Genomic DNA, 23,081 nt, shown 5'->3' on the forward strand with positions numbered 1-23,081 from the left:
CATTTTTGAGGCCTACAAACCATTTTCCCCCCAGTGAATCACATTTTCTTAATGCAAATATTATCTACTTTCTTCATTTACCAGATAGTAATTCCTATTTAAAGAAACAAATGTATTAAAGAGAGTTCAAATATCTGATGCCCATCCCCAGTTATCAGAAAAAGAAAGATTCTTTTAAATGGAATGGTTTGGCCCCTCCTAATTTCCATCCATCCATTTTCCAACCCGCTGAATCCAAACACAGGGTCACGGGGGTCTGCTGGAGCCAATCCCAGCCAACACAGGGCACAAGGCAGGAAACAATCCTGGGCAGTGTGCCAACCCACCGCAGGACACACACAAACACACCCACACACCAAGCACACACTAGGGCCAATTTAGAATCGCCAATCCACCTAACCTGCATGTCTTTGGAATGTGGGAGGAAACCGGAACGCCCGGAGGAAACCCACGCAGACACGGGGAGAACATGCAAACTCCACGCAGGGAGGACCCGGGAATCGAACCCAGGTCCCCAGATCTCCCAACTGCGCCACCGTGCCGCCCCCCCTCCTAATTTTCAGATTTAATTTTTGGTTTGTGACCAAAGGTGAAGTTGTCTTTTGCTCCTTCATCTGTGTTCTCACTCCTCTGAGGCTAAGCAACCAGACGTGGTCCACTTGGCTTTTCTGGGCCGCCTGGGATGTCTTCCCAGAAATTTCATCTCTCAGTGACATCTCCATGACCGAAAAAGAGCAGTTTTTCTGGGTGGTTCATGAAAAAGTAGCATGCAGATCATGAAGTACACGCAAAAGTGATCTGCAATGGACTCACCTGTCCATTGTGATAATCAAGTACACATATTAGAACTTCTTTCCATTCCAGCTGCAAACTTAGTATCAATCTCTGTGTTGGGGATGGAAAGGATTCTCGGATTCAGTGCATTGCTCACAGAACTAGTAGTATGCCACTTTTTAACCAGTTGCTTTAGAACTTGTGATAGGATATTGTTCCACGAATGCCTCACAAATCATCATGAAGGAACCTGTACAAGCATCCTGCAGCACTACTGTGTCTGTTAATATGGCATGTCTTCCCTCCAGAAAGCACACAGATAACAAAACTAACAAAATTAAATAAAATGAGTACAGAGTCTAGCTTGACACGACTATGTTTAGTGCTAATCAAACCAGAGCAGGGCTCCTTACCATGGATGTAGTGACTTTATTTATGTTCCACCTTTACATTCCCTTTTCTTTTTTTTTTTTTTTTATAGTGGACTGCCCTATGTCCCAATGCATTTTGCCTGATGAAATGGAGAGAATGGTGACAATATGCATACATTGGCAAGTAATGTGATGTGATGTCATGCCAGCCAGTATATGTATCAGTTTTAATATGATTTGGTAATGTAAGAGGATGTCAATATTGCTTCAAGTTTCTTTAAAGCGATGGTTTTTGACATACTTATGATGTTCAGCTTTATAGCTGTTTCCATTGCTTTATAACTGTTTAGCTTACAGGGAGCTGATATTTTCACTAGACATGGGATCCTTATTTGGAGGTGACACAGGCTGTTTTAATATGTTTCAGCTGGGGATACTTCAATATTCATTGGTATAAATAGCATCAGTTGCCTTAAGAGAGAGAGTTAAATGTTCTAACGTGAATCAAATGATGAAGTGAGCTCATTGAAGTAGGGAATAAATAGAATCCTAGCTACAGTTCTGAATTGGCAGTTTATATCTGAAGACGTCATGTGGAAAGTTTTGTCCTAGCATTGTGAGTATCCCAGATGAGGATTTACTGTCTGTATATGAAGTTTTTTATTCGATTGTCTTTAAAGAATGACTGCACCTCTGTACCTGAAGAAGGAAAGCATATTGTGAAAAGTGTCAGCCCAAGTAGTCTGTATTGCAATTGTAATGACCGGGCATTGTTTTTATTTCAGTTCCCTATGGAAATAAATCTAGCTTTATATGGTTATATGTATTTAAAAAGTCATTGTACACAGTTAAGTTCTGAAACACGATGAGGAGTCCCTGGGCTCAGTGCTGGAAGCTGTATAGCTTGAATGTATTGTGGGTTTGTAACTAATATGGTGTTATTTACTCATAACATTTAAAAAACACATTTGTTTAAATATACTTAGTTGTTTTTTCATGATTGCTGTTAATATTGCAGTGAGTTCCTTTAATGAGATGATTATTGATATACCTGTTATATGTAAGCATGTCCATTATATCAGATTTGTCTCAACGACAGGTAACAAAGGGGCATGTGTGTTTATTGATCATAACTCAGTAACATTTAATGACCCAGATTTTTGTTTGTCATTTTGAACTTGCTTTTATTAGCCCAGCTTAGGTATTTGACTTCAGCCTATTACTATACTACAATTTAAGTGAATATTGTGGTGTTCTATTTCTGCCACTCTAATCCCCAAGAACAAAAAAACAAATCAATCTAACATTAATATCTATGCTTTGATCAGTTAGATGACAAGAAAGTTCAGGTTTTAAAAAGTAAAATTAAGTAGTGGGTTCTTTTGCTGTTTCAAAATAAGCACTAATATTGATAAATGAAAACTGGCATCTGGACTCTGCAGCACACAATTTATGAATTTATGGTCAGCTTCTTGGTGCAAAGAAAGCTAAATCACTACATGCCAGCTTACATGTTAAAAGCAAGTGACCCGTCTCTCTGCCTGTCACATAAATACCTCACTTTTTCTTTTAAGAAGGAGCGTTATGAATAATAAATGCAATCAAAAATGAATCTGATGAATGCCAATACGGTATGTCAAACAAAGTCTTGGGGTGCAACAGCATCAAAAAATAAAACTGTAACCAATAAGTGTGTATGCTTTCACATCCCAGTGACTACGCTCAATTTAATGAGAAGTTAAACCCTTTTCTTCTTTAAAATGTAAGCAATCATTAAGGCATGTTACAAGTGGTAGCCAAAAAACAAAACAAAAAGTGAAAGGTTTGGGGCTAAGGCCAATGTGTTCTTAGACACAAAAGTGCAGGCTCTGCCTCACAAAGGACCTTAAAATTTAGTGCACATAAATTTCCCGAAAATAAGTAATAAACTTGTTTAAAATGAAAATGGACGCCTTATTGAAACTCATCTCACTATCTAACACAAAGCTTTTATTAAAATTATTTTTCAGATACATTGCGGACAATGCAATATTATATGCTCATTTCTCCTTCCCCGGTAATGAAATAAATGAATTGATAGATTTATGAGATGTATAAAAACTGATTGCTTTCATTGTTGCAACTAACAATGTTTAAATATGAACAGTTATTAGGAAAGATTTTTCAAAAGTATACTAATTTTGTATTCATTCTAATTCAAGAAAAGTAACAATGAGTGCAGTACTTGTAGTTTTAATTTGAAGGCCAAATGTAAAAAGTTACCTGAATGTATAGTACTGCACAGTATAGCTGAAAGAATTTTATAATAAGAGCCTGGAGGATGTCTTAAATATTACTTGCCTGTGGCATTTTAAAATGTTTAAAAGTATTCTATTTGAAATAAAAAAACAGCAAGCTTTAGCTGAATAAAATCTATGTATTTATGAAACTTTATTTCAGTTGGGATTCTTATTAGTATAATTGGAAGGAGTACAATATTATAAAAACAAGTTTGCACAATTTTTCAATTAAAATTGAATTCAGCAAAACATATAGTGTTAAGAAATGTCTGACTTAATAGGTTTAGTTTCTTTTCAGGCCCATGGGATAGGTGCTATACGCTGGAGCAGTAAAACTCCTGTCAACACAGGAATGAATGTTAGGATACTAAAATTTAGTAATTATCCATTTTTTCAGATTCTCATGCAAATTTTCTAAGAGCACAGATATGAGGCTGAAGGCTCCATCACTATTATGCCTTGCATTAGGAAAGGCAACCAGAATAAATGGAACTGACTAGGGGCTTCGTGCATAAAATGCGATTAAACAATTTCTTACACAAAATGCCAACCTGATGTAATAACTGGCTTAACATTACGTAAAATTTCGACCAAATGTAAGTCCTTTGCAGACTTTCTTGGTGTTGCCATTCTAGCGCCTCCAGATGACAGGACAATAAAGTGAACATAAACTTTTGTTTCTTTGCACATTTCAATGACACAACATTTCAATTTTGCGTAATAAAAGGATGTGCTGTGTGTTGTATTGCATAACTGGCATTGACAGAATTCGCTCTTTTGGAACAGACTACACAAGAAACGAGTTTTTAGGGATCACAGTAATTTTTTGTCTCATAATAATAACTGGCTTATAAAGCAATTTAGACCTTTTAGAGCCGTCCTCTTGGAGTTGTGTGCTGAATTGGAGCCTACATTACAGAGATTATCGGAAATCACTCGATCCCTGTTCTGTTACAGGTTTTAACAACCATAGGGTATTTAGCAATGGGCGCTTTTCAGCGTGAACTAGCTGACTGGTCAGGAATCTCACAGTCACCCCTGAGCCGTATTATGCCATCTGTATGGGGTGGCATAATTAAGATGCTACCCAGATACACCCAATTTCTTTATTGTCAGGGTTGTAAGGGCAGAGGTCAAAGGCAATTTATAGGGATGGCAGATTTTCCTAATGTAATTGGTGCAATTAACGGCACACATGGTGTGATAAAGGCAACTTCACAGAATTAATTTGCTTTTTTAAACAGAAAGCTATTTCACTCATTTAATATATAACTAATACGTAATGTTCAAATGTGGCTGACTAACATTGTCGTGAAGTGGCCTAGCTGAACCTATGATTCCTTTACCAAATAGTAGTGTGGGAAGCAGACTTCAGGTCATGGTGTGTGTAATGGTTGTCATCCGAACTATTATGCAGTGCATTATGGAGCACTGCGGACTTTGTAGTGTTTGCCGTTTCACTTTGTATCCCACGTTCATTAGATCTGTGCACGCAGGCTCGGTGTCGAAGCTGTGTTAGTTGTTGAGCTGTTTGGTTTTGGAGCCGAGACAGTTTTGCTTCCGCGGTTTCAGACGCGTGTCTGTACCATCTCGGGTTTGATGTATGAACCTTTGTGGACTCCGTACGCATTAGTGCCACTCACAATATGGCGGCGACGCCTGCGCCTTCCGTATTATGTCGGTTCTTACCATGCTGTGTAGGCGCATTTGCCTTTTGTACTTCACTGGGCGTTCTGACGCCCGATGTAGGCGCCTGAACCTTCAGGGTCCGCATCTGCTGTGTGGCGTGGACGTTTAACTGTTGTTGTTTGTGCTTTTATATTCTGTATCTCGGTGTACATGTGTTTAATTCCATAGGTTTTTTTGTAGCTGTTGCATTCCAGTTTTCATCATCTATAACCCGCTCTCCATGTGTTCGTCCCCATTCTTTAATCCCTTTATGAAGTTTTAGTTTGTTTCGTACTCTGTGTTTTATTTGTGACCTCGCTGTATCCTGCTTGCGGCATGTCAGATGGTCCATAGTGTTTCTCGTTTTACTGTGGGGAGGGTGGCTTTGTTTTGTAACCTGCTTTCTATGTGTTTGTCCCTGTTCGTTAACCTGTTTATGACGTTTAACTTTGTTTCCAACTCTGACGGTTTGTAGTCTGTCCCGTTTTGCTCCGGTGTTGGGGTGTGCTTTGTGTGGTGTCTGTGCACGCGCGTAGTCTCTCCCGTTTAACTCGGGGGGGGGGGGAGGTGTGCTTTGTTTCTTTAATCCCTTTATGAAGTTTTACTTTGTTTCCAACTCTGTGTTTTATTTTGCTTCCAACTCTGTGTTTTATTTTGTTTCCAACTCTGTGTTTTATTTTGTTTCCAAATCTGTGTTTTATTTCTGACCTCGCTTTATCCCGCTTGCGGCATCTCTTTATGACGTTTTACTTTGTTTCCTACTCTGACGGTTCGTAGTTTCTCCCATTTTGCACTGTTGCAGGGGGGGTGGGGGGGGGGGGCGGTTGTGTGGCACGTGCGTAGTCTCTCCCGTTTCACTATGGGGGGGGGGGCTTTATGTCTTTTGCGTCCACGGGCATGTCCCTGCTCCCATATCCGGTTTACCATTCTCGTTTAGTAATATGGATATGGATACCTCAAGTTTACATTCAAAGTTTCATTTTCTGTGTTCTTCCATGGTTTCTTGTAAATAGGTCACTCAGGAACATGGCCAAATTTAGCTGCGGTGGGTTGGCACCCTGCCCGGGATTGGTTCCTGCCTTGTGCCCTGTGTTGGCTGGGATTGGCTCCAGCAGACCCCCGTGACCCTGTGTTCGGATGCAACGGGTTGGAAAATGGATGGATGGATATTCTTAAAAAGGCGTATATATTGTTACCCATGGGATGTGACAGGCAGTGGCTAAAAGTACATGCATGAGTGCCTAAAGGGACTTTCCGTGCAACATGGAATATGAATGGTTTTATAAATCTGATTTTTTTTTTTCTGTGCATATGCCATTCTTGCCTTTTGAGTGTAATCAAAATAGTGTAGAATCTAAGCAAAGTTTTATACATGAGGCTCTCAGAGGGGAAGCATTAAACAAGTGTGAATTTGTAACCAAGAACAGCCTATCAGCTGTTTAATCAAAGTAAGAAACAGAAGCCAAAAGCCATCCATCCATCCATTATCCAACCTGCAATATCCTAACTACAGGGTCATGGGGGTCTGGAAATGGGAAATCTAAACAACACTACCATACATATGCATGAAGGGTCTGCGAACATGGATGCTGAAGCATCTAACACCCTGATAGCTGTACTCCAATGATGTTATTTGCACTATCCTCAGTGCTGCGCTTCATTGCATGCATGTGATCACCCAAATTTGCAGTAGTTATTTTTAGGTGGCAGGCTGGTGCAGTGATTAGCCTCATATCTCCTGCAGACAACAGTAGAATTTGCATTGAAATAAAACGGAGCTCCTGTTCACCTAGGGAAAATGTGCAAAATGCACAAAATGGAAGATACTGTAGATCCCATAATGCAGTAATACCCACTGCCACGTATTACTTACAGTTTACTACCCTTAGCATAGGCTCTAAGACTTGTAACACAATGTTTAATGCTTTAATGATGTAATGTTGTTTTGACAATTTACATTATATGAACTTTGGGTTCCATGTGTAAATGTTAACATAATCTTAAAATTGTATATATTTAATTGAAGAATCACACAGTATGAGCATTGTACAGAAAGATGGAATATGTTCTAAGTGAATTCAATAGAAAAAAGTTGAAGGCCATTATACTGTGCAAAGTTCACTGTACTACTACTGTATAAAGTTCATAGCAATAACCATGTACTGGAAAATGTTCAGAAGTAAGAATAATGAAGACTGTCAAGAATGGAAAAAAACAGTTATTATGGGATCTTTAGGTGCAGGTTTCAAAGTTTTGTAACTTTAATATGAGTAATGCAGAAGCAGGTTAGTTCCTCCAGTTTGGCACTGGATGGTGCCAAGGGGTGGTTTCCTGTGGTATTTTTTTTGAAAAAGAGGATCTGTTTTAAAGACAAGGGTTTTTCATTCTGATTTCCCGGCTGATTGTATAGCATTTGTATAATGGACACGTCTGTTTTGCCATGATAAATGAAAAAAATAGCAAGTAAATCATTAGGTATTAATCAAAGTGTATACATTTGTGCAATTGTGTGTGATCTTTTTTTTTTTTTTCTATCAAGACTGTGACATTATCATTTCATGGACTGTAATGAGCAATGTTCCAGGGGCAGCAGTCTAGAAGAGCCTTTAGGAACTGCAGAACGAGGTCTCAAGTCAGTTAGCCGGAGTCAGCTGCTTCTAGAGGTCAGTAGGCCCTTAATGCTAATGTAAAGGGATGCCCTGGAGGTTGTTCAGAAGGGCAGGTTGTTTTCTTTGACCTTTAGAGAGCAGCATAGAGAGTTAAGTAATCGGACCTCATTTAGAGATGGGCAATAGTATTAAAGACATAATAAGGACAGGCTTTTGTGAGTGAGAGAACAAGTGAATTCAGTAGGTCCAGGCCTCAACAGCGAGTCCTAAGGCCAAGTTGCCCCAGGGCTTATAAGATAGGCCCTGATCCCAGAAAGGGTTTGTTTTGGGTGACCTAAACATGAACTGCAGGATCAAGTGTAAATGATCACTTCCTATCATATACAGTAGTATTGAGCTCAAAATTCACAGTGCAAAATTGCGCAGTTGCTGCCAAAAGGAGAAACAAAGACAGAGGAATAGAATCAATGTTGTCACAGTATGGAATTTGAGTGTAAATTAAGGCACAGTGTTTGCTTACAGAGTTTCAGTTTCAAATGCAGTCCTGGGCACTGTGGATTTTGGTTTTTTCCCCACTGTTTGCAGTACATTGCTTTACTCCATCAAGATGGTGTGATTTCTAGACAGTTTTTTTTATGGTTAAATATATCTAGATATTAATGGTATATCTAGCTAGAGCTGGATATTAATCCCTGTGCCTTTTTTGGTGAGTCTGCTGAGGCTGCTAAGCATTTTATTTTTGCAAATTACTTACTCATTTGTTTAACCTTTGCTCATTCTGTGTTCACTTTCATTCCAGGTCATACAGTATAGGGATACATGTACTATACAGCATATGTGAAAGGTTCTTACTTTTAATAGTTGCTTGTTACCTATCTCAATTTAAATAATATTCCTTGTCTTGCATAAAACTGTTTTATTTTTTTAATAACTGTGTGGGAGATAAATGGAGTTCAGTTATCTAAATTGTGAATCCACCTTTCAATGACCCCAGTACCATTACTAAGGCTATTACACGTTGGCAGCTTCTATCCACTTGCGTTGCTTGCTGTTGAGCTCCTCTTCTTTTTTGTGTACCGTACCTAGGAATATGCTGAGCCCTCAGAATGGCTGATGCTCCTCTAGTAGAATGAATGTATACAGTGTATAGGCACAGTTTTAGCTATATCAGCTTTGGTCATTTTGTTTAACATGAGTCTAGTTTAGAGTGATTTCAGAAAATAAAGGGAAGTTCATATCTAACTCCACATTTTAAAAAGTCCAGAAATCTAGGAAAAAAATTAATTCTTTAAGGGATAATTCTCATTTTTATAGTATTTAGTCCTCCAATTCAGTATATCACACAGGTAAAAAAAAAACCACAATTGTTTACATTTTTACTGTAGAAGCAAGGAAGCACAACCTTAAACAGTAAAACTATGGAATGTACAAAGGCTTGAATTGTATATTGTTTTAAAAACTTATGTCTGTTTCTAATCAGTATTCACAGTAGTATGTGAAAGAAGGAGCACTGCTGGAACTGCTATACATAATTAATGTAATCATTTTCTGAGGGAATAAATAAAAACTTCAGATTCAAGCACAGCTCAACTTTAAATTTAATACAACTGATATCTTTTGGTTCATAAATTCTAAGAGCACCCCTACAATTTTAATATTTTTTCTCTTTCAATAATGCTGTATGCTGAGAAAGTTGTTATCAATTAAAGACAAAGTAAAATAAAAAGTGGAGCCCCTGCTGTCAATGTTGGTTAAAAAGAAAAATGACTGTAGACACTTCTAGCAGAAGAGGTAGGAGGTACTGTATCTATCTAGAAATATCACAAAATAAAAAATGTCCTTAAAGAAAATAATAGATTCAGACAACTCTCTCTTTAATTCCTGTCATGGTCAGCTGTATGTTGTGTTTTGCATACTGAAGTCCCATCTATTTTATATTAAGTCATACATTGTCTTACTTTCCTTTAGGGAATACTTCGGCAGTGCCACCGGCTTCTTTAAAAAGACAATGTTATGGTTAACTTTGGGCCACTTTAGAGGATTTGATTTATTATTTAACCTTTCAGTCTTTTTAAACTGTTTACAGCTTTTTTTCTATTGTGTTATTGAAAATGTCATTTGTTTTGCATTGTCCCTGGCATTTATGGACACTTTCCTTTCATTGATGCTCTGTCATTTATGTGTCAATTGATGAAGTGTCAATGTCAGACCAAAGGGCTATGTTAATTATTTGCCAGATCTTTAAAAACTAAAAAGACTTTTTCTGAAGAGGAATAAAAGCTGTTTTGTTTTAAAAATACAGGTTCACTTTCTATCTCTCTTACTCTACCACAAAAGTCCACCCTATCAGTTAACCCTTGCTTGGCTTTGGTTGTAATTTCAAGTGTTTGTCCTTAATTAATGTGAATTTCCCATTGGGATTAATAAAGTATCTATCTATCTATCTATCTATCTATCTATCTATCTATCTATCTATCTATCTATCTATCTATCTATCTATCTATCTATCTATCTATCTATCTATCTATCTATCTATCTATCTATCTATCTATCTATCTATCTATCTATCTATCTATCTATCTATCTATCTATCTATCTATCTATCTATCTATCTATCTATCTATCTTAAACCCCTGCCACCTGAAAGAAAGAAAAACACCAACAGCAAGATGGCCTTATTGTATTTAAGAAGATTTTTGTGTTTTATGAATACCTTACTAACTGCTAGTGGGTTTGATGCTAGGTTCTTTTTGCACTTAAGACATGGTTAATTAGTTTAATGTTTTAAATTGATTGCTTACTTATAAAGTCTAGAACATTTCTTACTTGTTTTGGTCAATTTTTATAACCTAGTCTTGCAACACTTCTTTCAAAGCAGAACCCAAACTGACGTTGACTCAGTTATGTTGACATAATTTGCAGTTCATTTTGGATTAAAGTGTCTGCTTAATGAATAAATATATAACTTGAATGAAGTGCAGTAAGAGTTGGGACCACTACAAGGAAGTGTTGTATGGCAGACTTTAGGATACATAAACAGCTTTTGTGTCAGTACAGCTCCCAAAAAAAACCCACTTCATTAAAAAAAGAAATATTCAGTAGGTTACTGAATATAAAAACAGGGGAAGGAGAGAAGAACTTTTCTAAGGTTTTAAAATTCACAGTAAAGCCCACCATAGAGACAGATTGAAAATATTACATAACTCTAAAATATAAGAAGATCCCCAAAAAACAGAGTATATGGGCACCAATAAGCACAGAAAGTAATTATATGTCGTGTCACACCTTCTTTTCTTGGCTTATATATGTGTATATAAAGTGTAGATAAAGAAATCAGATCTTGACTAAAGTTTCACCAAAGTGATGTAGAAGGCTGTGAGGCAAAGTGGGGGAAGATCTGTGTTAAACTCTCATTTCACCGCATATTTAAGAACAACACAAATGAGGACTAGAAAAAAGCCTGGAAAATTGCAGAATTCTGTAGAAGTCATAGGATATGAGAGAGGATTCCACTTCTTTTAGGACTATGAAGCATATAGTCAAAATAGCATTGCCATGATTTAAAACAAAAAAAGTATATTTTGTGGAATATTATTTCCAAACAAGTACATGTAATAAGAGTTTAACAATGGAGCGGGGTGCACTAAACCTTTCTCTGTTGTCTCTGCAGACCAAATACAGGACATTCTGCCTGACTCTACCTCAAAGACACTACTTCTGGTTCCAACCCCAAGAACGTCACTTCCGGCTCGGCCCTCAATGACATCACTTCCAGTTTCCAGCCTTAAATAACAGACCACTTCCTTCTCTGCTCAGTTCAGTTAGTGTGATTATTTATATGGGTGGCTTCTCCAAACCTTTTTGTGTGTGTGTCGAGGTTGGTTATTTCATATACAGTATATATATATTGTCATGCACAAGCGCATGGGGAGCAGTCCAAAGGACCCGACTTGCACCATAGAAAGCCGTGTCGGGGAGCAAAGGTAGCGTACTAACCTTTTCTTTCTTTATTTCTTCAGAAAGAACGAAGCACCGCCGTCGTAAAACCACCCGGATGACTAAAGGAGCTGCTACACTTCCGGGTTCCTTTATACCTTCTGGCCCCACCTTGATGACGTCAGCTGCCCATCCACCATCACGCCTTTCCCAGCATCCCTCTGATTAATTTCCAGTCTGCCCCTATAAGTTGTCCATCTTCCCATCCTCTTGTGTCTCTGATTTTGTTAAAATTACTGACCTGAATCTTTTTGTTTGGAACAGTATATGGGGCTAAAAACCCCAAACCTTTATAAGTGTCGTGTGCTTCTTTTACAATATATACTATACTATACTATACTATATATACATACATACATACTGTATATATATACTTGCCGTTCCTTTAATGAATCAAAATCTCTTCTTCTAAATGCCTTTTTTTCTTCCTGGGCCTTGCAGAAACAAGATGATTCCCCCATTCATGTAAATACAGTACCTTCCTTAATGGCTACTGCTTTCTGCATATGTCCTATCAGGGTGCCCTTTGAGGCTGTCATCAATATGTTTCCCGCTTCCTTCCTCTTTGCATCACAGATTTTTGTTGATCATCTCACTATAACTCTTTCTTCATTTCATATTTTACTCAGTTTCTTTATTAACTATGTGTCCACTTGGATGAAATTCTGATTCTTGGTGACTTCAATGTCCATTTTAAATGCTCTTATTCTCTTCTTCTAATGCTCTCTCTTTTCTTGATTCTTAGGAACTTACTGGACCTTTAATTTTCTCTTATTGGTCATCCTCACATTACTGAGTCACTAGATTAACTGAACTAACAAATGCCTCAGTCTCTGGTTTAGTACTGATCATTTCATTTTTCTCTGCTGATCATTGTGCCTCACTTTTTTTTTTTTGCACTACAGGGGCCTCATGCGTAACGCCATGCGTAGAATTTACACTAAAACATGGCGTATGGACAAAAGCGGAAATGTGTGTATGCACAAAAAAATCCAGATGCGTAAATCTGTGCATTCACCAACTTCCACATTCTTCTGCTCCATAAGTCCCGGTCAGCATGAAAAGTAATGCACGTGCACGCGCCTGCCGCCACTCCCCGAACTCCTCTCAGAATTGCACCTCTCTGAATATCCAAATCAATATAAACAGCCCTTAAGCTCAGCATTCTGTGAAAAGGTAATGGCAAAAGCTCGGGGGAAAATAGAAGAATTTCAGCGAATACCAAGTGGAGACAAGGAAAAACATACCATTTATTGGTTTTAACAGTGGTATAAACAACAAAATAGGCACACATTGGGAAAAAAGCTTGAAATGTCAACTTTAATCTCGAAATTTCCACTTTAATCACATAGTTATTTTATTTAATGTAGAACATCATAAACTTCATTTTTAAATCGTTTAATTTACTAGTTTTCTCAAATACCATCATAACTAAAGTAGCACATTAAATGCTTTGTTTTTTATGTGTTCTTCTATACAGTAATCCCTCCTCCATCGCGGGGGTTGCGTTCCAGAGCCACCCGCGAAATAAGAAAATCCGCGAAGTAGAAACCATATGTTTATATGGTTATTTTTATATTGTCATGCTTGGGTCACAGATTTGCGCAGAAACACAGGAGGTTGTAGAGAGACAGGAACGTTATTCAAACACTGCAAACAAACATTTGTCTCTTTTTCAAAAGTTTAAACTGTGCTCCATGACAAGACAGAGATGACAGTTCAGTCTCACAATTAAAAGAATGCAAACATATCTTCCTCTTCAAAGGAGCAAACAAATCAATAGGGCTGTTTGGCTTGTAAGTATGTGAAGCACCGTGGCACAAAGCTGTTGAAGGCGGCAGCTCACACCCCCTCCGTCAGGAGCAGAGATAGAGAGTGAGAGAGAGAGAGATAGAGAGAGACAGATAAAAAAATCAATACGTGCCCTTTGAGCTTTTAAGTATGCGAAGCACCGTGCAGCACACTTAAAAGCTGCACACAGAAGGTACAAACGTGAAGATAATCTTTCAGCATTTTTAGACGAGCGTCCGTATTGTCTAGGTGTGCGAACAGCCCCCCTGCTCACACCCCCCTACGTCAGCGCAAGAGAGAGAGAGAGAGAAAGTAAGTTGGGTAGCTTCTCAGCCATCTGCCAATAGCGTCCCTTGTATGAAATCAACTGGGCAAACCAACTGAGGAAGCATGTACCAGAAATTAAAAGACCCATTGTCCGCAGAAACCCGCGAAGCAGCGAAAAATCCGCGATATATATTTAAATATGCTTACATATAAAATCCGCGATGGAGTGAAGCTGCGAAAGGCGAAGCGCGATATAGCGAGGGATTACTGTATGCGGTTTATGTGTGTGAATCACTACGTGCTTCTTAAATGGGCTTACTCTTACTCCGACAGGACACAGAATCCATTACATTCGTGATATTACAGCTCTCTGAATAATTAAAATCCTTAGATGTATACTTGATATCATTTTTATGATTATAGGAGTTAAAGCATGCTATTAAAAATGGGAACACGGTGGCGCAGTGATAGTGACGAGCTGGCGCCCTGTCCAGAGATTGTTCCTGCCTCCTGCAAGATGCTTGCTGTGCCGTGCACAACCTTCAGTGAAATAATTTATTGCAGCAGTACTATCTCTTTCAAACGTACTAACCTCCAATCCTGTCCTTCCTTTTCTTTCTCCAAGTAACCAATCGCCACACAATCAGCTCTGTACTAGATGTTAAGCCATCTGTAAGCTTAGAACGCCGATTCTTCAAAACTTTTAAGGAACACTGAAATATCTTCATAGTACATGTTTAATTATTCCATCTATCTATCCATCCAGGGTCACGCCAGCAAGCATACAGGGTGAGGTAGGAACAATCTCTGAATGGGGCACCAGATTGTTGCTAGCACTGCACCACCATGTCCTCACATGTTCATTAACAATATAGATTATTTAAATGATGTTAACATTTTATCTGTATAATGTAATAAATATATTTTGCTGCATTTCATCTTTAAAACGATATTGTCATCATATGTAAATACGCTCTTTATAAAGTGGCTCAGGTTGTGCAATATTATAACTGCATCGTGAGGTGATTGTACTAATAAGTACAAACAGTTCTACAAGGAGCACTTGATGGACTGATTGAGTGTGTTTATAGTTCTTGGGATGAAACTGTTTCTGAACCGTGAGGTCTGTACAGGAAAGGCTCTGAAGCGTTTGCCATTTGAGAGCAGTTCAATAGATCATGCGCATGGCTGAGGCAGCATGTGCTTGATGCTGTATACCGATAATTCTCTTTACGATCAGCTGCTGTACAGCTGTGATTACACACTCAGATACAATGGAATAAATACTATGAGTGGTGCATTGAGAGAAACAACGATAAAGCAGCTATGGTATTTGGAATAGTTTGGCCATTCTGTGGACCATTATATTGTTACAGGTTAATTACAATCAGATGCCATAAACTAATAAACAATATGCCGTTAATTTCAGTGTATTTGATAAAGCCGTGTCAGGGATGTGGATCTAAAAAAGAAAGGGAAACCACACTGGAACAAAAGCACTGTTTTGATGCTGGGTGCCGCCAGCTTGCAAAACCGAGTGGAGAACTTGCGTACACCAAGCATTTAGCTGGTGTGAAAATGTGCATGGCTTTATGCCAAGCTTAGGCTTTATACATGGCAATGTGTGCGTGGAAACGGGCTTACACAACATTTTTGTGCGTACACACCATTTATAAATGAGGCCACTGGTCTTTTCCACCCAAAGAAGTTACTCTTGCTTTGACTTCTCTACACTGAACTTCTGTCAATAGCAAATAATTACATTTATCTGAATAACTTCACTCTGACACATATCATCGATCCTTTCTCAAAGATTCACTTACTTACACTAATGAATTTTGAAATGTGAAGACTCAGGTTCATTGGGTAGAATAATAATGGAGCTCATATTTCAGTCCACAGAGAAACAATTGTGAATACTGGTTGGACTATTGTTTTCCATTTCCACAGTTGATTCTACTGTTTTAAAAAATCTACTAAGGCTATTTGCCTTTTAGAGCAGGGGTCGCAAACTCTGGTCCTGGAGGACCACTGTGGCTGCAGGTTTTCATTCTAAGCCTTTTCTTAATGAGTGACCTGCTTTTGCTGCTAATTGACTCTTTTTAACTAATTTTAATTGACTTGCTCTTGAAGACTCAGACCCCTTAATTGTTTGTTTTTCCTTAATTAGCAGCCAAACAATAATGAGATACAAAATGAGCCAAAACAACTGTGTCCATCATACAATATCTGAAAATAAAGCACAATGAAGGCATTTTGAGAACTATGCAAATGAGGCAAAAGAAAGGATCCTTATGGGGAAAGTGCTGTTGACAAGATGGTCTTTATATAGAAAAATCATTTGTTCTGCAATATTTTGGAGCCATTAACTAGTTGCTGGTATTGTGATCTGAATGAGATTAGAAGGAAGCAAATGGAGAGTTATGACCAGGAAATAAACTACGAAGGGTTTAGCAGAAGTCAAATCTGTTAACAGGCAGGAGTTGGATACGGAGGGAAACAAGAATAGAATAAAAACCAGATATAAACCTGATCATAAATCGAAGAATGTTGTCAAATGTCCTAACACTGTCCTATTTCAACTACCAAAAACTAGCTCTGACAAACAGGTTGATTTTAAAGTGAATTCAATACCATAAGTCAAAAATTGTATAGTGCCATTTTATTTGGGTGAGATGTAATGATATGTCTCATGACTGGCAAGAGGCATAGTGACAGTACATAATACGGCCACATCCATGAAACACAAGCATAAAATAGCAGTGTCCATGGAAAACAAAAGGTCCTGCGGAAGTAGGGAAATGATGTCATCATCATACCAATAAGATTATTATAAACTGCAAAAAGAAATGGAAAACATTTCAAACATGAAACAGACAGAAAATAGGATGCCTGAAGCTCTGATTCATCACTGCTGGTACAGCTGGTACCCTTAAAACCTCTGACAAAAGGTAGAAGAATGAACAACGAAATTTGGCTAGGTACAGGACACTGGGTTGTCTGTTTTATTGGTGATCCAATGTAATTCTGCCACAGGCATCTTACAATCCCAATACTTGTTTCTAAATGCTTCAAATGTTTGTTTATGCAACGGGATTTTTTTGTTGCCATGTTCTTCATTTTGAAATAAGGTTTGGTGCAATGTTGTAGCGATACCTCTAGTTCTGCATCCACCAGGTCAAAAATATTTGTGTATAACTCCTGATATTGGTAAAGCTCTGGTACTGCTGAAAACAGAAATGTAGAATTTTAGTGTGTATATATGAAGCGTATGAGTGTGTATGTGTAGACTGAATGAGCTAATGGAATGTATCATAAAAGAAAATAATTAAAAATATTTATAGTGTTGTATAATAAACAAAATAATACATTATAATAAAGGAATGTCTATCAGATCTACAGTGGTCTTCATGGCTAGCTATTACAAGCTTTTATCAGATTTCTTAACCCTATAAAGCCTGACAAATAAAATAATAGCCAGAAAATGCTAATTTTTAAAAAACTAAACTGTTTATTGAACCTTTTGACAAAATAAACAAATAAAATTGAAAAAATAATTTGCATATATGATCAGTTTTGTAAAATTTTTGATCCACAAGGCATTTATGGCAAATTGATCACGTTTTTTTAAGAAACAAAGGTGCACATTTTGGGCAAGATTTAGAACATTTCAAATGGCTTAGTTATTTTTTGTAAAGGGAAATTTTTAAAACCTTTTTTATTTTATATTGTGGTAGGTAAAAAACAGTTTCTGACTTTGTTTAAGCATACATGTACTTTGTATTTCTCACAGTAGACCTGTGAAAAGTGATTTCCTGTGTAGTTCTTGCATCTCTGTGAAGTTTCCCATGTTGGGAAATGATCAATGCCATCCTTTCTCACATAAGGAGGCACACTACAAGTTGGCCTTTTGAGGGCAGTCTTGCTTCCAGTTCTAGAGAGGATAGTGGTCTGCCATACTTGGTCCTGGCCTTTACTGCGCTTGTGAGAGAAGTGCCAGTGGAATCCTGAAACCTTTGCAGAGCCATAGGTTTCTTTCTGGTCTCTACTGTAGATGTTCCATGCATTGATGACTGCCACTGTGACAGTGTGCCACCAAATGTACATGTACCAACGCTGAGATTTAAAGCTCAACTTGTCAAGTACAGACTGCATGTCTAGGAGATCAACCCCTTCCATGAATTTGTTGTACTTTTCAGTATTGGCTGGTCTGGGAACCATTATGCATGTTTTGGATTTTTAAATCCATCTTTTCTACTTTCACCATTGGTTCAATAACAACAAAATAACAGATCACGTTCACGGCTTTGTTGTCACACCATCTTGCAATGATAATATTCTCCTGGTTAACTCTAAAATCTAGTGATCCTCTTCCCTTTTTTTTCTCAAATCTTTTTCATCCAGCATACTGCCATCTTTTACCCTGTTTATTCGGATTGTGCCTATGAAGTAGATTCCTCTTTCTTTCAGGTGTTCCACCAGGGGAACTGATATAAAATAGCTATCTGCAAAAACTTTGTGATTTTTTTTTCCTGCTGGAAGGGTTGATGTAATTTTTAATACAACATCTCCAGTAACACCAACATCAGATTTCTCTTTATCTGTATTTTCTTCACCTTGGCAGACATCACAAATCATAAAGAAAGACACTTTCTCTAGCACGTGCCCACCTCTTGAACCCCCATTTGTGAGGTTTTGCCTGCATGTAGACATGTAGATGAGATTTGCCCTTGAATGGCACCATGATTTCATCTATCATATTAAATTCTTCAGGCGGTGTGGAGAGAAATTTTTCTCTTAGCTTTTGTTACCATTGCTTGAGCTTCCATATTTTGCCTTTCTTCATATCATCAGACACATTGAGGTTGTCCTGAAAGTGAATCAGTGTCAGCAGTTTCAGAAATTGATCTTGAGTCATTTCTTTGACAGTTGTCCCTATTGATTTTCCATGTTTCTGTACACTGTACAAGTTTGTTTGTTTATGTAGCATTTCATCAGTAACTAAATACTTACAAAATGTGTATGGTGTTCCGTCAAACCTATGTTCTGAGGCTTCATCATCACATTCATAAAACTCAATGTCCGGGAGGATCAAATTCCACTTTTCTCCATCAGTACTCCTTCCTTTTCACTTTGCCACTTGCCGACTCATTTAGTGATTTTAGGCCATCTACTTCTCTGCTAATCTGGTCTATACTTTCATCTTGCAGTTCTTCCTCATCACTACTAGATGAGCTTCCCTCAAGCAAGTATTGCATTAGGAGTTCATTCTTCATCATCATCATCCTTATCTTTCCCTAATTGTTCCATGTCACTTGATTTGCCATCTCCAATCAAGTGCAAGGCCTATTCAATGCTATATTTTTTGCCATCTAAAATTACACACCAAAATCAAATTTATTGAATACTAGCTGTGTAAGCCCGTGCTGTAAAAAACCCGGGGTCCTAGAAACTATTGAAATTGTCAGAAAAAAAACTGAAATGTAGATGTCAGGTAATTGAAAGGAACTACTCTGGGCATCCCTCTCCTAGGAGGGTTCGTTTTGCCGACATGCTTGCATCACTTGTGCATTAGTGGCAGGAGGAAAAGTAAAAAGGAAACCGTTTTGCCAATGTTAGCGGCTAAGTGACTTTGTCTTTCTTCGGAGGTTTTGTTTAGCTGACATGCTCGCCTCGCTTGTGTATTAGCGGCTAAGTGAATTTTCTGTTTCCTCGGAGGATGAGCTCTTATCCACCTCAAACTTCTGGGCTGGACAGACACACACTTCCACGCATAGATATTCATATATAAGACTCTCAATTTGTTCTCTGAATTGGTGAAATATAGTGAAATATAACATACAGATAAAGAAAAAAAACAAGGCATTGTTTTATTGAAAATCTATTAGAAACATATTAGCAAGTAAACCACTACAACAATCAGGTTGTAGATATAGAAAATGCATATAAATGTTTCAATTTCCTCTCTAAATATATCCTAAAATAGCATCTCGAGCTGTAATTTGTTGTAAATATAATGCATATTGCATCATGAAATCCAATAAAATTAATGATTCAGAGATGATTGGGGCTAAATTGCCCTATGTACCTGCAGTATTAGTTTTGAGATACAAATTTTAAAAACAATTTTACTATAAATTCTAGTATAAAATAATATAAGTTGTTTCAAGCCTTCTAAACCTTCATGTTGCAATATCAGTAACAATATAAATATTATTCTACCTGCAACGTTTTCAAATGGAACAAAGATTACCCCAAAAAGTTTGTCGGCGTCATTACCTCGAGGCGCCTATTTTCAAAACAGCAATTAAATGCCATCTTTTGCCTGTAGTGCTCAGATATTCCAGCAGGTGGCAGTAGACATATATTTGCTTGTGTACAACAAGCTTTTCAGGAATATTCTGAGTATATTAATGTTGAACAGGTCAGAGAATCATCATGCAATGAATATGATACAAATGGCGATATAGTTAATTTTTAAACCCATTGATTTTTTTGATTGGTGCACATAGAGGAAAATGTATCTCTTACCAGACTTCTTGTATAAAATAAGTTCAGTCTTGAACTCTCGCCGTTCATCCAGTGCCGTCTGAATCTGCCCGGTAAGCTGAACACTGGTCTCTGCCCCATAGAGAAACTGACATGCACAGCTCTTCTGCATGAGTTCTGCCCGTGCATAACCAGTCAATTCACAGAAGCCATCTGAGCAGTACACAATGGGGTACAAAGACTGGACCTGAGCATTTCCCAACACAAAGTTGCTGTCTGCGGAGAAAGAAGAAAAAGGAGTTGTAAGTTGTAGCCTGCTCCTGTTATCCAGACAGTCAATGCCCATCTGTATTTCTACTAGTAGTCCTACTGTACAGTAGCTGTTCTTAATAAATTAAAGCAAAGAAAGACATTTTTTGAACACTGTATAGACACTGACGGCATACGGAATCAATCCTAGATTCCTGAAGCTGTGAGGTAGCAGCAGATTCCACTACACCACCAAGCCAGTCAGAACTGGGAAGCCAGAAAAAAGAAAGTGTACTGAAATTCCTTTTCCCATTTGGTTAAAGCAGTTCAGTTGAACAAGGACAAGAAACCAAAGAGCCTTCACCTTCAAGTGAGAAAGTCATTGAGCAGGGGTGAAATGTGACAATGAGTTGTCAGAGGTCATTGTAACATGGTGGCTGTTAGGCAAACCCTTGACCTCAGAGTTCAGCCCTTGGCTATAGATGGTAGCTACCTGCCACAGCTCATTAAATTTAACATAATACGTTCACTGAAACAATAGCTCATTATCTGCACATCAGTCCATTCGTACATGAAGAAGCAACAACTCTGACAGAGTTGTAACACAAATACAAATAGTACTTAGCTGTTTGCCTATTTTGGGACTGACACAGCAAAATAAATCCACCCTAACAAGGAATTTATCTTCAAATGATGATATAACATCAAACAGTATTACTCATAATTCAGATAAAAAGTAAGAGAGATCTTGTTTTATATTTTAAGACTTTTTAACATAAATTTGTACTTAACTGTCAAGTAATAGTTTGAATCAAAACAACAAAGTGAGGTAGCAGTCGAATCCTGATGGTACTGCAAGTGGACACCATCTGTACCAAGCAGCATATTCTGAAATGTATGAATAAATGTGAAACTTCTGTTCTCAAGCAGTATCTCTGTTTCTCTGTACTGTAATGTTTTAAGAATTTTATTAATTCTCAGGTGACTGAATGGATATAACATACCACCATAGTAAAAATAATGTAAAGAAATGTTAGTACATTTAAGCAGTGTACCCAGAAGATGACAGTACAGATATTTCTGCTTCAGAAGAAAATTATTCCTGTTTATATGATCTTTCAACATAAAGAAGGATCTTTCATAATTCTCAATGACAGCATGTAGAGAACTAGGACTGAAAAATTGGATGCATATAATATGATGTGACTTTCTGCATGAAATCAGGTCTCCTCTTCTCTTGCATAATCATAAACAAAAATGGCCTGCTGAAAGAAACTGAATACAGCATCCTATAAAATATGAGACTAGCCCAGCATTGTCTAAGTTAATGTTCCAATTTGCTTTAGGGTATTATGAACTAGAATTACTGCATGGTCCAGTTGGTGCTAATATTAAAGACTAAAGTTTTAATGTTCCTTTTAAAGGAAAGTTCAAAAGGAGGACAGCCCTCTTTCTGTCATACATATAGTCATTCAGCCTCATGCAGACCAACTGCAAAAAAATGCGCTCAACAACTTCAAACATGGATGACATGATGGTTAATGGGCCAGGCTTTAGATCCTGGCCCATCTTGTGCAACTGTATTAAATTCATATGTTTTCACGGTGTCTTGGTAGTTTATTCTCTGTGTTTCAAAGATGAGGAGGTCAAGCTATTGCTGAATCTAAATTGTCAAGGTACAGGAGTGTGTGTGAGTAGTGGATTTGCATCCTCTTCACGGGTGGTTTCTTCCTTTTTGCCGATGCTATCAGGAATGACCCTGGCTGCCAAGGTCCTGAATTGGACAGAGAAGGTACAACAAATGTGTGAAAGACTATTTATAACATTCTCTGTTTTTCTTTTGTTCGTGTGTTTGAAACACCTTGCTCACTGCATTGTTCACTGTCTTTATTTCAGTATGGAAATTCTGCTGATAATCTGGTTTTCACTTTTCTAATAATAATTTAGAGTCACCAATTGACCTATTTGGCACTTCTCTGAGATGTTGAAGGAAACCTGAGTATCTGTTGAAAAAACAAGTAGATATGTATTTGGTGACATTACAGTGTAATTAACAAGACATTTTATTAATGACCGAAATCAATCGAATTACCTGAAAATTTTGAAATTGCATATTTTGCTCTCAGACATGCAAAGTGTCAAAATGAAAATTATTATTCTGTGTTTTTAGAATGAAAACACGAATGAGGACCTTTTGCCTTTCTTTTGGATATCTTCTAGTATCCAAGATGATGTTCCTGTGAAGCAGATCTAATTACACTACAGTTTTCATTATTGGCAATGAAAATATTTTGCTCCTCCTATGATTTGGTTATACAATGTAATTACTACCAGAAAACAATGTTAGAGTATTGTTTGAATATGCCATATTAGAAATATGGGCGGCACGGTGGCGCAGTGGGTAGCGCTGCTGCCTCGCAGTTGGGTGATCTGGGGACCTGGGTTCGCTTCCTGGGTCCTCCCTGCGTGGAGTTTGCATGTTCTCCCCGTGTCTGCGTGGGTTTCCTCCGGGCGCTCCGGTTTCCTCCCACAGTCCAAAGACATGCAGGTTAGGTGGATTGGCGACTCTAAATTGGCCCTAGTGTGTG

At 37.9% G+C, this 23,081-nt stretch overlaps 1 protein-coding gene across 1 annotated transcript in view; it reads right to left on the minus strand.

Moving 5' to 3' along the window:
- kcnh3 (potassium voltage-gated channel, subfamily H (eag-related), member 3) overlaps positions 1-23,081 on the minus strand; it is a 577,011-nt gene that overhangs the window by 267,245 nt on the left and 286,685 nt on the right. The window contains exon 2 of the mRNA XM_028807521.2: positions 20,287-20,520. Within this exon, the coding sequence (XP_028663354.1) occupies positions 20,287-20,520 (234 nt within the window). The remainder of the gene's footprint in view (positions 1-20,286; positions 20,521-23,081) is intronic.

The sequence above is a fragment of the Erpetoichthys calabaricus genome, chromosome 8 (genome assembly GCF_900747795.2).
Source record: "Erpetoichthys calabaricus chromosome 8, fErpCal1.3, whole genome shotgun sequence".
NCBI classification, from domain to species: Eukaryota; Metazoa; Chordata; class Cladistia; order Polypteriformes; family Polypteridae; genus Erpetoichthys; species Erpetoichthys calabaricus.